A 14,277-nucleotide genomic window follows, 5' to 3' on the forward strand; every position below is an offset into this window, starting at 1 on the left:
AAGATTACAGGTCAGTTAATATGTAGAATGTCCTTCAGTTTGGGTTTACCTATTTCCTCATAGTTAGATTCAAGTTACGCATTTTTGGCGGGAATACCACAGAAGCCATGCTGTATGTTCCGGAGGCACATGTTGATTTCTCCTCTTACCAGTCTTATTAACTTTGATCATTTGGTTGAGGCGGAATCTACCAGGTTTCTCTTCTATACAAGTACAGTTTTTTTCTTTATATGTAATTTTAAACATTTTTAATTGAAGGATAGTTTATGTACAATGTTGTATTAGTTCCTAATGTACAGCAGAATGATTCAGTTTATATATATAAACATATTCTTTTCCATTATCATTTATTACAGGATATTGAATATAGTTCCCTGTGTTATAAAGGAGGACCTTGTTTATTTTATATATAGTAATTTGTATCTGCTGATCTCAGACTCCTAATTTACCACTCCACTACGCTCTTTCCTCTTTGTTAACCATAAATTTGTTTTCTTTGTCTGTTTCTGTTTTGTATACAGGCTCATATGTATCATATTTTAGATTCTAAATACCACACATCCTATGGCATTTGTCTTTCTGGATTACTTAGTGTGCTAATCGCTAGGTCCATCCATGGTGCTGCAAATGGCAATATCTCATTCCTTTATACACACACACACACACACACACACATATTTAACTAATTTTTATTCATTTTTAGTTTAAAAAATATTCTCTTTTTTGGTCGTGCCATGCAGCATGCGGGAACTTAGTTTCTATGGATCATACCCAGGCACCCTGCAGTGGAAGTGTGGATTCCTAACCGCTGGACCACCAGGGAATTCTTTGTTTTTTTAAAGAAACAGTTAAGACACATTATCTTTCTCAAAATTATTTGAATCTATTTTTTATTTTAGTATTTTTTAATTGAAGTATAGTTGATTTATAATGTGTTAATTTCTGCTGTATACCAAAGTGATTCAGTTATATATATATTCTTTTTTAATACTCTTTTCCATTATGGTTTATCATAAGATATTTAATATAGTAATCAGTACTGTTATATAGTAGGACTTGTTTATCCATTCTGTATATAAAAGCTTAAATCTGCTAACCCCAACCTCCCACTCGCATCCCTCCCGCAACACCTTCCCGCTTGGCAACCACTAGTGTATCTCTCTGTGGTTCTGTTTCTGTTTCGTAGACAGCTTTATTCATATACCACAGCTTTCTTCATCTGTTGATGGACATCTAGGATGCTTCCATGTCTTGGCAACTGTAAATAATGCTGCTATGAACATTGGGGTGTATGTATCTTTTTGAATTAGTGTTTTCTTCAAATATATGCCCAGGAGTGGGATTGCTGGATCATTTGGCAACTATATTTTTAGGTTTTTAAGGAGCCTCCATACTGTTTCCCTAGTGGCCGCACCAATTTTACATTCCCACTAATAGTGTAGAATTCCCTTTCTTCCACATCTTTCCAGCATTTGTTACTTGTAAATTTTTTAATGATGGCCCTTCTGACTGGTGTGAGGGGATACCTTACTGTAATTTTGATTTGCAGCTCTTCACTTGTGGGGGGCCATGCCACACAGCATGCAGAATCCTAGTTCCTTACCAGGGATCAAACATGTGCCCCCTGCAGTGGAAGCAGAGTCCTAACCACTGGACCGTCAGGAAATTCCCTGCATTTCTCTAATAATTACCAATGTTGAGCATCTTTTCATGTGACTACTGGCCATCTGTATCTTCTTTGAAGATTTGTCTATTTAGGTCTTTTGCCCACTTTTTGATTGGATTATTTGGGTTTTGTTGAATGAGCTATTTGTATATTTTGGAATTTAAGCCCTTGTTGATCACATCATTTCCAAACATTTTTTCACAGTCTGTAGTTTGTCGTCTTGTTTATAGTTTCCTTTGCTGTACTGAAGCTTGTAAGTTTGATTAAGTCCCATTTGTTTAGTTTTGCTTTTATTCCTATTTCCTTGAGAAATGTTTTGCCTATATTCCTTTTTAGTTTTATGGTGTCATGTTTTATATTTAAGTCTTTAGGCCATTTAGAGTTTATTTTTACATATGGTATGAGGGAGTGTTCTAACTTCATTCGTTTACTTGTGGCAGTTGAGCTTTTCCAGCACCACTTGGTGAAGAGACTGTCTTTTATCCGTTGTATGTTTTTGCCTCCTTTGTTAATTGACTGTGGGTGAGTGGGCCTGTTTTTTTTGTTTGTTTGTTTGTTTTTTAACTAATAATCATCATCCTTTGGGAGGATGCTTTAAGACTATATAAATATCCAATCACTCATCAATTTTTACCTTTTGGCATCCATTGATGATCCTTGCCTTAATCAATTATCTCTGATTGTCAAATGATTCTATAATTTCTTCTACATTAAGAGCTTTTCCTTGTCTATTATATCTCTGTGGATTCTTATTTTATAAAATGGGTTATTATTCATTAGGTGCATTATAATTTGATGCTCAACTCTCCTGCATTTGTTCAGGGGATTCCCCCAATCTGGATTTTAATTCAAGCTGTGGTTCAGGGCACGTGCCCTTCCTCTCTTTGGCCCTAATTTTTTCATCTGTAGGGTAAGGTTAAGAACCTTGGGTTACAGGGGCGAGTGAATGAAATGCACCCAAGTTCCCAAATCTCCATGGCCAGGATCAAGTGTCGTCAGGGCTGGCAGAACCCCAAGAGGCCCAGTGTCTTATGGTATTTTTTGCCTTGCTTCTCTAGGCATCCAGGGCATTGTGGATGCCTACCGCCAGGCCCTGCCCCAAGTTCGGCTCTTTGGTCCCACCAACTTTGCACCCATCATCAACCATGTGGCTAGGTTTGCAGCCCAGGCTGCAAATCAGAGGAATGCTTCGGTGAGGGTTATGGGATGTAGTGGGCGAGGAAGGGGAGGGGGGGTGCTCCCTTGAGGACTATTTAACAAGAGACTTCTTGTCAGTGTGGGAATGTGTAGCTGGGATGTTTAGAGGGTCTGCCTCAATATATGAATGGACTTGCTTTTAGCAATACTTCGTGCTGTTGCTGCTGACTGATGGTGCTGTGACAGATGTGGAGGCCACACGTGAGGCTGTGGTTCGTGCTTCCTACCTGCCCATGTCAGTGATCATAGTGGGTGTGGGTTGTGCTGACTTCGAGGCCATGGAGCAGCTGGACGCTGATGGTGGACCCCTGCACACACGCTCCGGGGAGGCAGCCGCTCGTGACATAGTGCAGTTTGTGCCCTACCGGCGTTTCCAGAATGTGAGTAGGGGCAAGCTTGGGGACAGAACAGAGCTGGGAGTTCAGCCTTCCACCTCTCCCTGATGTGTGTGGGGATACTTATCCCTTCACCTGAGCCTGGGGCAGGGTTAGGTTTTGGATTCTGTATCCTTTCTTGGGTGTGAAATGTAGACCTTGTACAAATGAAGCCGTTATGGCCCATCACTGAACTTGCCCCTCTTCTCCTGGCAGGCCCCTCGAGAGGCACTGGCGCAGACTGTACTTGCAGAAGTACCCACGCAACTGGTCTCCTACTTCAGGGCCCAAGGTTGGGCCCCATTCAAGCCACCTCCACCTGCAGCCAAGGGCCCTGCACAGGCCCCCCAGGCTTAGATTCCCTTGAAGGGGTCGACCGTGGCCATTTCTCAGTCCCATGTTAAGGTCCCCAGCCCTGAACACACATTCCCTCGTGCTTGTACTTAGGTTTTATACTTTTATACTTAATCCTGCTGTTGCTGCCCTCGATCTCACCTGCTTGCCCCTGGAATCCCTCATTCAATAAAGATGAAACCCACTCCTTTGCTACTACTCTGTGTTTTAGGTGGGAATCTGCTATTAGCCATGGTTAGTTCTCCTCTCTGAACTTACTTGTTGACTTTAGGGGTTGTTGGAGTGAAGGAGTCCTCTGACATAATAGCCCCCACTCAAAGAAATTGGGTATTCCCTGCCAGATATCTAGAGACACTGACTCTGTTTTGGAAAATGCAAAGACTGAGTATAAGCCAAACACCTAGCCTAACCTGCGTCAGAAAAGACTGAGTATAAGCCAAACACCTAGCCCAACCTGCGTCAGAGCAGAGCTGAGCTGGGAACACAGACAAGGTGGAAAGTGTTAGGGGAGGGGATCAAGGGCTATGCCTGACTCCTTGGAAGGTGGAGCAGTGGTGGTTCTAGTTCTAAAAATAGGCTACAAGCCTCACTTTTTTTATTAGCTATTCTTTTTCTTACTAGAAAATTAATATGTATATTCATTATAGGGAAAAATACCACCCAAACTCCCGTGTCCCATTAAAATATTTGGTGCATATTTTTTAATACTTTATACGTATTTACAGTGATGCATGTTTTTTTACAGAATTGGGACCATACTGTATGTACTATTTTTGTATGCCTTAACTGTGTTTTAAATGTATGCTAGTTAGTACAAAATGATTTCACATGTATGAGATAGATAACGGGCAGGGTGTTATTTCCTACGTCTGACAAATTTTTTTCTCTAAATTACTACACTGTTTGCACTTTGTTTTATTGTATTTTGGGTATTTTACCCATTAGAACTTATTACTGACTTCATTCTTTTTAATGCCTATAGATTACTCTGTGTATGAGTGTATTATAGCTTACTTGCTGCTGCTGCTGCTGCTAAGTCGCTTCAGTCGTGTCCGACTCTGTGCAACCCTATAGACAGCAGCCCACCAGGCTCCCCCATCCCTGGGATTCTCCAGGCAAGAATACTGGAGTGGGTTGCCATTTCCTTCTCGAATGCGTGAAAGTGAAGTCGCTCAGTCGTGTCCAACTCTTAGCAACCCCACGGACTGCAGCCTACCAGGCTCCTCCATCCATGGGATTTTCCAGGCAAGAGTACTGGAGTGATAGCTTACTTAGCCAATCCCTAATTTATCAAGATTTGGGTCCCTTCTGGTTTTCTTCCATTACAACAAACAATGCTGTAAGGAATATCCTAATACATTTATCTGTGCGTTTATATAGTAATATTTCTGAAAATTTTATTCCTACAAGTGAAAATGTTCCATCAAAAGATATGAATACGTAATATTTTAATAGATACTGTAAATTGCATTTCATAACAGTTTTTTACCCATTTCATTAATATGACAGGCAAAAAAAACCCTCAGTTTTAGTTGAATTTATTGAATTACAAAGGCTGGGTATCATTTTATATGTTTACTTTTCAATTGTATCTCTTATGAATAGCTTTATTGTTATAGTTATTCAGCAAATCTTTATCTCTTATACATGTCAAAAATATTTCCTCCCAGGCTATTATCTTTTCAGTTATAGTGTCTTTTGGTCTATGTAACTCTTTTGATATGGAAATTTAAAAATTTTATGTTATGTCAGCCTAGCTTGCTTTTGTGTATGTATGTTTGTGTATGTAACCTAGCTTGGTTTTTAAAAAATTATCCATGTATTATTACTTACTTTTCATGACATTAAACAGTCTCTTATATTACCATTTCTATTGGCTACATATTATTTTTATAGTGTACTTTATCTTCTTAGATACTATTTCCATTTTTTCCTTTATAAACAATAGTGTGTTCGACATCCTTAAAGTAGTAACTTAGATTATATCTGTGTATCCTTTGGATCCATTCTTAGAAATGGAATTGCTGTGATTAAAAAGTATAAAAAAGTTAAGACTTTTCAGCACCTATTGTGAAAATGCCCCCTCCAGAAAAGTTGTATTAGTTCATTAGTTAGAAAACTTGAGACTTTTAAGAGTACTCAATAGATTCTTTTCCCTCTGTCTTCAAATTACAAAAGTAATAATCCCCAAACTTAAAGGGATACATGTTCCATCCTCACACATACTCTTGCATTCCACTTCCTAGAGGTACAGCACTGTTGATAGTCTGTAGATTCTTCCAAAACATGAACACACGGGAAAGGATCCTAACAGTCAAGATGTTGCATGTGTTTCTTTGACACTTCTTCCCCTTTTCGAGCCCTCTGCCCAGGTAGAACTCATTAATCCTTTGATGTCCGTCTCCTCCATCTTTTTCCCTCCAATTCTACTCTTGACCCTTGGAATGAAGAGTTCTTGGATCAATAAATGAATGGTCCCATTTTCTGGAGCGTCTTCTGTTCCCTGTCAGGCTCCTGGAGGGCAGGGACTGGTCAACACTCTACCACCTGTACTGTTCCTAGCATAGTTGAACACTCAAGTTTTAGTGAAAACAGCCTGAGTAGGGACAATCAGGCCTGCATCATTTCTGACTCAAATGCCCCCTACAGGTTCTCAAGTCTCCCTAGGATTTTACCTGAAAAAAGGGAAGGTTCTGCCTCCACCTGCACCTAGCAAGAGTTGGGGTGAAAAGTGAGGGGCACAGCACAGCTTCATGCCGACTGGTGGCTCTGCAAGAAGGCAACCTCCAGAGAAAGGTCGGAGAAGGCCATGGCACCCCACTCTTGCCTGGAAAATCCCATGGATGGCAAAGCCTGGTAGGCTGCAGTCCACAGGGTAGCTAAGAGTCAGACGTGACTGAGCGACTTCACTTTCACTTTTCACTTGCATGCATTGGAGAAGGAAATGGCAGCCCACTCCAGTGTTCTTGCCTGGAGAATCCCAGGGACGGGGGAGCCTGGTGGGCTTCCGTCTATGGGGTCGCACAGAGTCGGACACGACTGAAGCGACTTAGCAGCAGCAGCAGCAGAGAAAGGTAGGCTCAGGGTCCCACTGTGGCTCAGGTCTTCACTAGCTGTGTGACCTTGCAACTTTCCTGATCTGAGCGGTTTCTCCCTCTGTGGTTGTGAAGATTAGTTAGAAAAGGCATGTAACATCCAGAGTACTATCTTAGGTGCATGGTAAACACTCCACACACACTACTGCTGCTGCTGTACTGATCTGGGCTTCTCCAAGAAGGCACTTTGATAGACGCCCCCCACCACATTTATGTACCAAAGGCAACTAGAGTGCCAGCCTCCCTGCCCACAACAGACCTCCCAGCACTGATCAGCTTCTTTCAGCAGACTTCCACTCTACTCCAACAATCAGCATGTTTAATGGGCGCCCCCTGTGGCACTGTCCCCTGCCCCCTCTGAGGTTCGAATACCATGGGCTCGGACTCGATACAAGCATGTGAAACGAGGGTGGCCCCAGTTGCTTAGAATCTGGATCTTCACCTTGGGAAAGGCAGCTGGGGGGTCATTCTGGAGAGAAAAATGGATGATGCCAGTGTCTGCTCTCCCAAGGGGCTGCCTTCCTCCCCTATCTTCCCTTACTGTCCCATTCTCTTAGACCCTTCACCTCCCAGAGACCAACATACCTGTAGGTGGAAAGTCTGAATCTCAGATTTCTCCACGTCAAAGGTAAATTTCCCCAAGAAGACCTCAGTCTCGCCGTCAACTTGGAGGCCCTGATAAGTGAAGAATGAGTGGAGGAACAGAGACAGGTGGAAGTGGAGGTGTTGAGAACCTACTTTGTGTTCAGTAGTTGTATGCACACTCTCATTTATTTTTCAGTGTTAGGATGATAGAGTGTGGAATCTGGGCTCAAAGAAATCAAGTTGCAAATTTAAGCCTGACCACTTGTTAGCTGTGTGACCTTGGGCAAGTTACCTCCCCTATCTGAGAATTACTTTTTCTCATCAATGAAGGGGGGAGATAGCACTTCATAGGTTGTGTGGATGCAAGGATATATAATCCATGTAAAGTACTCAAAACAGATTAAGGACTCAATAAACCATAACCGATATTTGAGTATGGTATGGTTATTTAAGACCTATGGCAACCCTGAGAGGCAAGTGGTAGTATCTCCATTTATGGATGAGCAAGCAAAGACTCAGTAGCCCCAGTTTTCATGCCTGCCTTGTGCTCTGTAGGAAAATCCCCCACCTCCTTGGCCTCAGCCCCACTTACATAGACTGCAAAGTCACGGGGGGCGCTGTTAGCTCCCCGGGTGTGTGCCACAGTGGGCGGTGGATGCTGCAGAGTGATGTCGCTCAGCTGCACACGACCCGGCAACCGGATCACCACCTGGCCCTGGTCGCCTTCAAAAGCCCAGCAATTTCCAGGGAACACGTCTGGCTGCAGTGGGGGTGGATAGATCTTCAGAACCACAGGACTGAGCAACTGTGGCCCTTCCCCACCCTCCCGGGCATTTGTACTGGTAGGCCCCTCCATCAGTTTGACCCTATCAAGGGCCCACCCAGGACTCCAGTCCCTAGCAGTGCCAGAAAGTGTTAGTTGCTCAGTCGTGTCCGACTCTTTGTGACCCCATGGAGTAGCCCGCCAGGCTCCTCTGTCCATGGAACTCTCCAGGCAAGAAAACTGGAATGGGTAGCCATTCCCTTCTCCATGGGATCTTCCTGATGCAGGGATCGAACTCAGCATTGCAGGCAGATTCCTCACCGTCTGAGCCACCAGGAAGCACTGCCAGGTCTCTCCAGTATTATGTTGTCCTCCACCTCACCCAGAGTCTCACCCCAGGCAAGCCAGGCCCGCCTCCGCCTCCGGGCGGCCAAATTATGCCCAGCAGGGTCTCCCTGGTGCCACGCCCTCAGCTAAGTCAGGTCCAACCCCAGGAAGCTGTGGGATCCTTTCTCCAGAATCCGCCCCTGGTTCCTTTTTGGGATCTGCGTTCCAGGCCCACCTCCAGGATAACCGTGGGCGGTCTTGCGTAGTTCCAGAAGCTGAAGCGATTCCAGAAGTAGGCAGTGTTCGCATCCTCATAGTCCTGGGATGTCTTCTCTAGGTCGATGGAGGCTCCTAGAGCAGGAAGAAGCAACTAGTCAGGGGCTCTCAGGCCAGACCCACAGCAAAGGCAGTGTCCGTCTGAGGTCGGTCTGTCTGGGCCGATCTTGTGCATAGTTCTGTCTGCGTCTCTGAGTCTCAGTCCCTCCCTGGGTCTTACCGACAGAACTCAGCGCATAGTCGGGTTTCTGCACAAAGTCCTCACTCAGCCTCTGGAATACGAGTTGGGCCACTCTCTGAAAAGAGAGAGGGCGGAGCCTGGAGGGGCGGGCTTGCGGGCAGGTTTTATACTGGGGCGGAGTTCTCCGGGGCTCTGGTTCGGGCCTTAACACTCAGGAGGGCCTTAAGACTCAGGGCGGAGGGAGCACGGTTCCCAGCTGCCGAGCTCCTGGACCGGGTTCTGAGGGCAGGCTGCGTCTGCGGGACTCACCTCGCTGTTGGCGGCGCGAACGCTGGACATCTCCTTGTGGAGTTTAACCAGTTCAGCCTGGAGCTGCTGCAGCTGCTGCCCCTGGGAGCGCACGCGCTCGTGGTATTCGCTGCAGGCAGAAGGTTGGCACGCTGCAGTTGGCTCCCTGTCCCCCTGGCCACTTTCCGTAGGATCTCCCCACCCCCAACAGAAGCACCTTTGAGGCCCCCAATTCCCCACCCCAGTGCCCTCTTTCACCTTAGAGTCAGCATCTCCTTAGGTTCCTATTGGAGGGAGGGACAAAAAACAGCAATGCTTAGCTCCCACCTCAGAGTGGGAGTGGCCAGATACAAAAGGCCTTCTCTCTGAGGACTGCCTACCCCTTTTTCCTGATCTTCCAGCATCTCTCCAAGACAGACCCTCAAGCACCTCTGCGCACAATCCCCCAGAAATCTCCTGTTTATAGCCAGCCTTTCCTTAGGGTGATAGCCTCCGGCACTGTCCCCCTCCCCAGTGGCCCAGGGGACTCCCCACAACCTCCAGGTTTATAGCCTGCCAACCATCCAAACCCAGGACAGTTTCCCCGACTCACATTTTCCAAAGGAGGGGCGAGGTATAGGAGTCCCCACCAGAGTGCTGGAGAAAGAAGGAGTGGTCTCAGGGGAAGGGAAGGGAGGAGGTTTCTCAGTCGAAAAGGGGACAGTGGGGGCAAAGAGGCTTGAAGGAGCTCAGTCTGAGGAGGGAAGGCTCTGAAGGGGAGTGTGAAGAACTGTGAGCCTCTGAAGGGACTGAGTGGGCTGAAGGAAAGTGTACCTGGTTTGGCTTCAGAGCTTCCAGGGCTGGGGCCCCGGGAACTGATCACCCTCTCACCTGCCAGAAAGAGGCTCAGCAGTGACACAGCCGTGAGCAGGAAGCGGATGGAACAGACCTCCCTGAGGAACCGAAGGGAGGCTGAGGCTGGGAGACCCCAGAGAATCCCCAGCCCCCACCCCAGGGTCCTAGACCCAGCTCCTGTGAACACAGGTATGAATCGGCTCAAGCCTCAGCTGGGTCTGGCCCTGCTCCCCACCCCCTCCAAAGAGCAGCCCCTGGGGCTCCCCCTTCCCTCCCTCTGACCTGTACACACTGACCAGCACGTCTCCTACCAGGGATAACAACACGCTCAGCACCTGGAAGAGTAGGCCTGAGAAGAAGAAAGGGGGCTCAGGGAAGGAACTAGGCTTAGGGAGGGAAAGAGATGGTGGGGGAGGAGCTCACAGAGTGGTGTTGGAGGTTCAGAAAAACCTAGGAAGTGGACTCAGGAAGAGAGGGGTGGGCTAGGAGACTTAGGTGGGGAGAAGGAAAATGGATTCTCATTCTTGGAGAAGGTGGGTCGGGCTCTGGGAAGGGGCTAGACAATCAGACATGGGCCGGGGGCTCAGAACTGAAAACAGGGCTTCAGAGGTGAGAAATGGAGTTCGGAGAAGGGAGCCAGAGGAGTCAGAGGGGATCTGGGCTGGCTTGACCCGTACTCAGGAAGCTCTTGGACACTTGCGGGGAAGGCATCTCCTGCCTCAGATCCAGAGTCGGGAGAAGGTCGAGCTGCTCCTCAGAGACTGCGGGAGAGCCAGCCAGTTCTGTGGGAGCCCAAGGGCTCCATTGGGGCCTTGTGCACCGCAGGCCCACTGTTTCCTCAGGACCTGGCTGCAGGTTCTCTTAGCCCAGAAGCAGGGCAGCCTCACAGGTTTTGGTCGCACAGAATCCACAACCCTGGGGTCCTGCAGCACTCTGAGGCCACCCCCACCCCCCACCACCCCGGGAAGCTCAGTCTAGTCGTTGTCCCAACCCGCAAACAGTGGTGCCGCCCCCAGCTTTAGGTCTTGATGCGGCCCTATTTGCCTGGTAGCCGCTGAAGCTAACAACCGAGGCCACGCCTCCTAGGCGGTGCCCAATCACAAGCTTTTCCACGCCCCTTCCCAGGACCATCCACCTCACCAAGACCCTCTTATTCATTGCCTACTCTTTTTTCCCCCTTCAGGCCCCGCCCCCTAGGTGGTGCCCAGATAGTTTTATCCCACTTCCGCGCCAAACCCCACCCTCTAGGTCCCAGCCCTTCCCTCCGCTCACCCGGGTTCGACCCCGCCCGCACCCGAGGCCCCGCCCCTCACGGTTGCCGCGCCACAGGCGGTCTGCCCATTGTGGCTCCGAGGCGCCGGCTTCTGCCGAGAGCTTCCAGCCCATGTGGTTCCTCCGGGCACTCCAGCGCTCAAGGCGGGCTCACCGCAGCTCGAGCCCCGGGCTCGTCTGCCCTCGGGCTCCCCGGGCCCCGGCCCAGCTGACCGGTGCCCGCAGCTGTCCCCCGAGGTGACGCTCACAGAGCTGTTGCTGTTGTCGCTGTAGAAGTTAGGCGTGTGCTTGTGCTGGGACGCGGCTGAACCCGGGCGAGGGCTTCGCCGCATCCTGACCCGGGGCTGTGGCCTTCCGACGCCAAAGGCACCGTCGTGGCCTCCAAGGCCCTCAGCCCTCCAGCTGGTGCGCGCCGCCCGGACCCCTCAACCCTGCGTGCAGCCGGTGGGCCCCGTGGCCTGCCGCAACCCTCTCCTTTGTAACTGGGCCTGGCTGCTGACTTCATAGAGGAGACCACCGTCTCCGAGGAACGCCCTGGCCGGCGTCACAGAGCCAGTCGTGACGTCCCTGGGAGCCTTGGCAGTCTCCCTTATTCTTTCCCAAGTTAAAGCAAGCAATGACATTACAGCATTTTCCAAAACACCCTGTCTAAAACTACTGCTTAACATGAAAGAGTTTCTGTCCCCCTTCCTGCTTTGTTTTTCCCCTTAGCACTTAGGTATTTTATTTCATTCTTCATTACGTGTCACTCCCAGTAGAGCAGTAAGTTTATGAAGGCAGAGATTTTTGTTGTGTTCACTACTGTATCTTTCAGCACCGCGATAGATAGTTTCTATCTAGCATGTAGTGTCGATCAGTCGCTCAGTGGTGTCTGACTCTTTGTGACCCCATGGAATGTAGCATGTGGTAGGTACTCATGTATCTATGAAGGAACAGATGTTAAGAAGGGGCAAGGGCTCACCCCCATGTGGCACTTCTCAATACAGTCTTTTTAGTCTCTTTTGCTCTAAAAACACTTCAGGCTCCTCCTTCTCTCATCCTAGTCATCAGGCCAGAGAACTCTGACCTCAGGGATCTGTGATCTCTTCTGGACCCATATTCACCAGGGGTCTTTGGGAAATTCAGTACCCCTCAATCACCATATCTTTTTGTTTTTTTATACAATTGATACCTTCAAACTGTGATGCTGAAGACTCCTGACAGTCCCTAGGACAGCAAGGAGATCAAACCAGTCAATCTTAAGGGAAATCAACCCTAAATACTTGTTGGAAAAACTGACGCTGAAGCTGAAGTATTTTGGTCATCTGATTCGAACAGCCGTCTCATTGGAAAAGTCCCTGATGCTGGGAAAGATTGAGGGCAGAAGGAGAAGAGGGCGTCAGAGGATGAGATGGCTGGATGGCATCACCAATGCAATGGACAAGAACTTGGCAAACTTCGGGAGATGGTGAGGGACATGGAGGTCTGGCGTGCTGCAGTCCATGGGGTTGCAAAGAGTCAGACACGACTGGGTGACTGAACAACAACAATCTCCATACAGACACTCAGACCATCTGAGTCACCTAGAACAGAAAGGAATCACACTTAGTCACAAGAGACCAGATGTTCCCAAATTCCTGCTGTGCAGCAGAATAGTACCAGAGTGGCTTCTGAAAATTTAGGTCCCAGCCACACCTTAAGATACTACGTTAGCATTTCTAGGGTGGGAGCAAGAATGTGCATTTTTAACAAGCACATATGATCCTGACCACACTTTGAAAAGCAGTGCAGTTCATCCCGTGCATATTACACAGTGGGCAACCAGGCCCAGAGAGGAGAAAGGATTTTCTGGAAACCACACACACAATAAGTGACAGCAGTTGGAATTCCAAAACCTTGCCCTGGAGTTTAGTATTCTTTCCACCACATCCTATTTTTGTTGGAATGTTAGGACGTGGATGTAGGAGTTCTTAAAGGGTCGAGGCCCAGGGAACCTGCCACGGTGTGTTTCAACCCAAAGAGGAGCCACCTGTGTTAGCTTCCAGAGGCATCAATAACTCACTTGAGGGACTTCCATGGTGGCCCAGTGGTTAAGAATCCACCTTCCAATGCAGGGGAGATGGGTTCAATCCCTGGTTAGGGAACTAAGATCCCACATGCCGTGGGGCAACTAAACCTACACTCTGCAACTACAGAGCCCGCTCACCCCAACTAGAGAGAAGCCCACAAACTGCAGTGAAAGATCTGGTGTGCTGCAACTAAGACCCCATCCAGCCAAAAAATAATAATAAAATAAATTTTAAAAAAGAAAAAAAAAAAAAAAAAACAAAGCAAAAATACCTTGCTTGACTAGATGCCACAGAGCTCAAGGGAGGGAGGGAAGACAAGACCAAAGCAGTGACACCTAATAATTCTGGACCCCTTTCCACCCTCCTTTGGGTCCCAGTGTCTCTATCTGTCAAATGGGGAGATGAAGCCCTCAATGTCTGAGAGCTTTGAGGTGTAACCTTGTTTAGGAATAGACTCACCCATGCCTCTTGTCTGGTATTGTATAGGCCCAAAAACTCATTTGAGCATGTTACACCTGGGGAATAGGCAGAATGAGACTCTCTCTCAGTACAGTTATCCCTTGCTTTTTACAAAAGACCTATTTTAGTACTGGTTTTTGCTGACCAAAAGAAACCCGAAGATTTTCACTCTCACAAAAAAGGCAAAAAGCAAAGATAGCATTCCCAGTGAGCTGTTACAAAGGCATCTTGCACCCAGAGCTGCAAGACTGGCACCGCAAGCTCCTTCCCCAAGAACTACAAACTCAGCATAAAGCCTCCATAGCCTTGAACTGTCTGTGAGCGTCTGTGCTTCATTCAGATTTATTTTAAACATCCAATAGCAAGATGTATCGTAGGGCGACTGCTTTTTCACTTTCTGCCACTTTGCCTTAGGACAGCAGGGGAAATCTGTGCTGAGATGGAGCAGCCGAAGCACAGGAAGTGACCACCTCTGGTTCAAGGAACCAGCAAGACCCAGCTCCTCTGACTGCCTCCTCTTATCTGCTGCTGCCGCCTGATACATTCCTTGTACTCTGG

The 14,277-nt window shown here is 47.7% G+C and overlaps 2 protein-coding genes across 12 annotated transcripts in view; one reads left to right on the forward strand and one right to left on the reverse strand.

The window, feature by feature from the left end:
* The window catches only part of LOC113903074 (copine-1), a 37,678-nt gene extending 32,217 nt beyond the window's left edge, over positions 1-5,461 (forward strand). For 4 of the 10 annotated variants that reach the window (XM_027558679.1, XM_027558670.1, XM_027558672.1 and 1 more), the window contains 3 exons: positions 2,725-2,858; positions 3,007-3,243; positions 3,454-5,461. In XM_027558679.1, the coding sequence (XP_027414480.1) occupies positions 2,725-2,858; positions 3,007-3,243; positions 3,454-3,594 (512 nt within the window). In that variant the 3' untranslated portion in view covers positions 3,595-5,461. The remainder of the gene's footprint in view (positions 1-2,724; positions 2,859-3,006; positions 3,244-3,453) is intronic. The other 6 variants (XM_027558671.1, XM_027558673.1, XM_027558674.1 and 3 more) reach the window with 4 other exon arrangements.
* Positions 5,462-6,990: 1,529 nt separating this feature from the next.
* SPAG4 (sperm associated antigen 4) lies at positions 6,991-11,892 on the reverse strand. 2 transcript variants are annotated; one of them, XM_027558698.1, is made up of 12 exons: positions 11,235-11,892; positions 10,618-10,701; positions 10,223-10,289; positions 9,977-10,038; positions 9,699-9,742; positions 9,365-9,390; positions 9,128-9,236; positions 8,858-8,933; positions 8,597-8,712; positions 7,864-8,031; positions 7,272-7,361; positions 6,991-7,155 (listed from the first exon to the last, which is right to left on the reverse strand). In XM_027558698.1, the coding sequence occupies exons 1-12, from the start codon at positions 11,542-11,544 to the stop codon at positions 7,006-7,008; spliced, it is 1,302 nt and encodes a 433-aa protein (XP_027414499.1). In that variant the 5' UTR covers positions 11,545-11,892; the 3' UTR covers positions 6,991-7,005. The 2 variants fall into 2 exon arrangements, with proteins under 2 accessions (XP_027414499.1, XP_027414500.1); XM_027558699.1 differs by having other exon boundaries at positions 10,618-10,722; positions 11,254-11,326.
* Positions 11,893-14,277: the final 2,385 nt, after the last annotated feature.

The sequence above is a fragment of the Bos indicus x Bos taurus genome, chromosome 13 (assembly GCF_003369695.1).
Source record: "Bos indicus x Bos taurus breed Angus x Brahman F1 hybrid chromosome 13, Bos_hybrid_MaternalHap_v2.0, whole genome shotgun sequence".
In the NCBI taxonomy this organism is placed as follows: domain Eukaryota; kingdom Metazoa; phylum Chordata; class Mammalia; order Artiodactyla; family Bovidae; genus Bos; species Bos indicus x Bos taurus.

Excerpts from the sequence above, each read along its gene's own strand:
- SPAG4 (XM_027558698.1), bottom strand. The coding sequence starts at position 11,544 with ATGCGGCGAAGCCCTCGCCCGGGTTCAGCCGCGTCCCAGCACAAGCAC. Across the intron at positions 10,290-10,617 it reads AGTGTCCAAGAGCTTCCTGA|GCCTACTCTTCCAGGTGCTG; the intron begins GTACGGGTCAAG and ends TCTTCTTCTCAG. Across the intron at positions 8,713-8,857 it reads CTATGCGCTGAGTTCTGTCG|GAGCCTCCATCGACCTAGAG; the intron begins GTAAGACCCAGG and ends TTCCTGCTCTAG.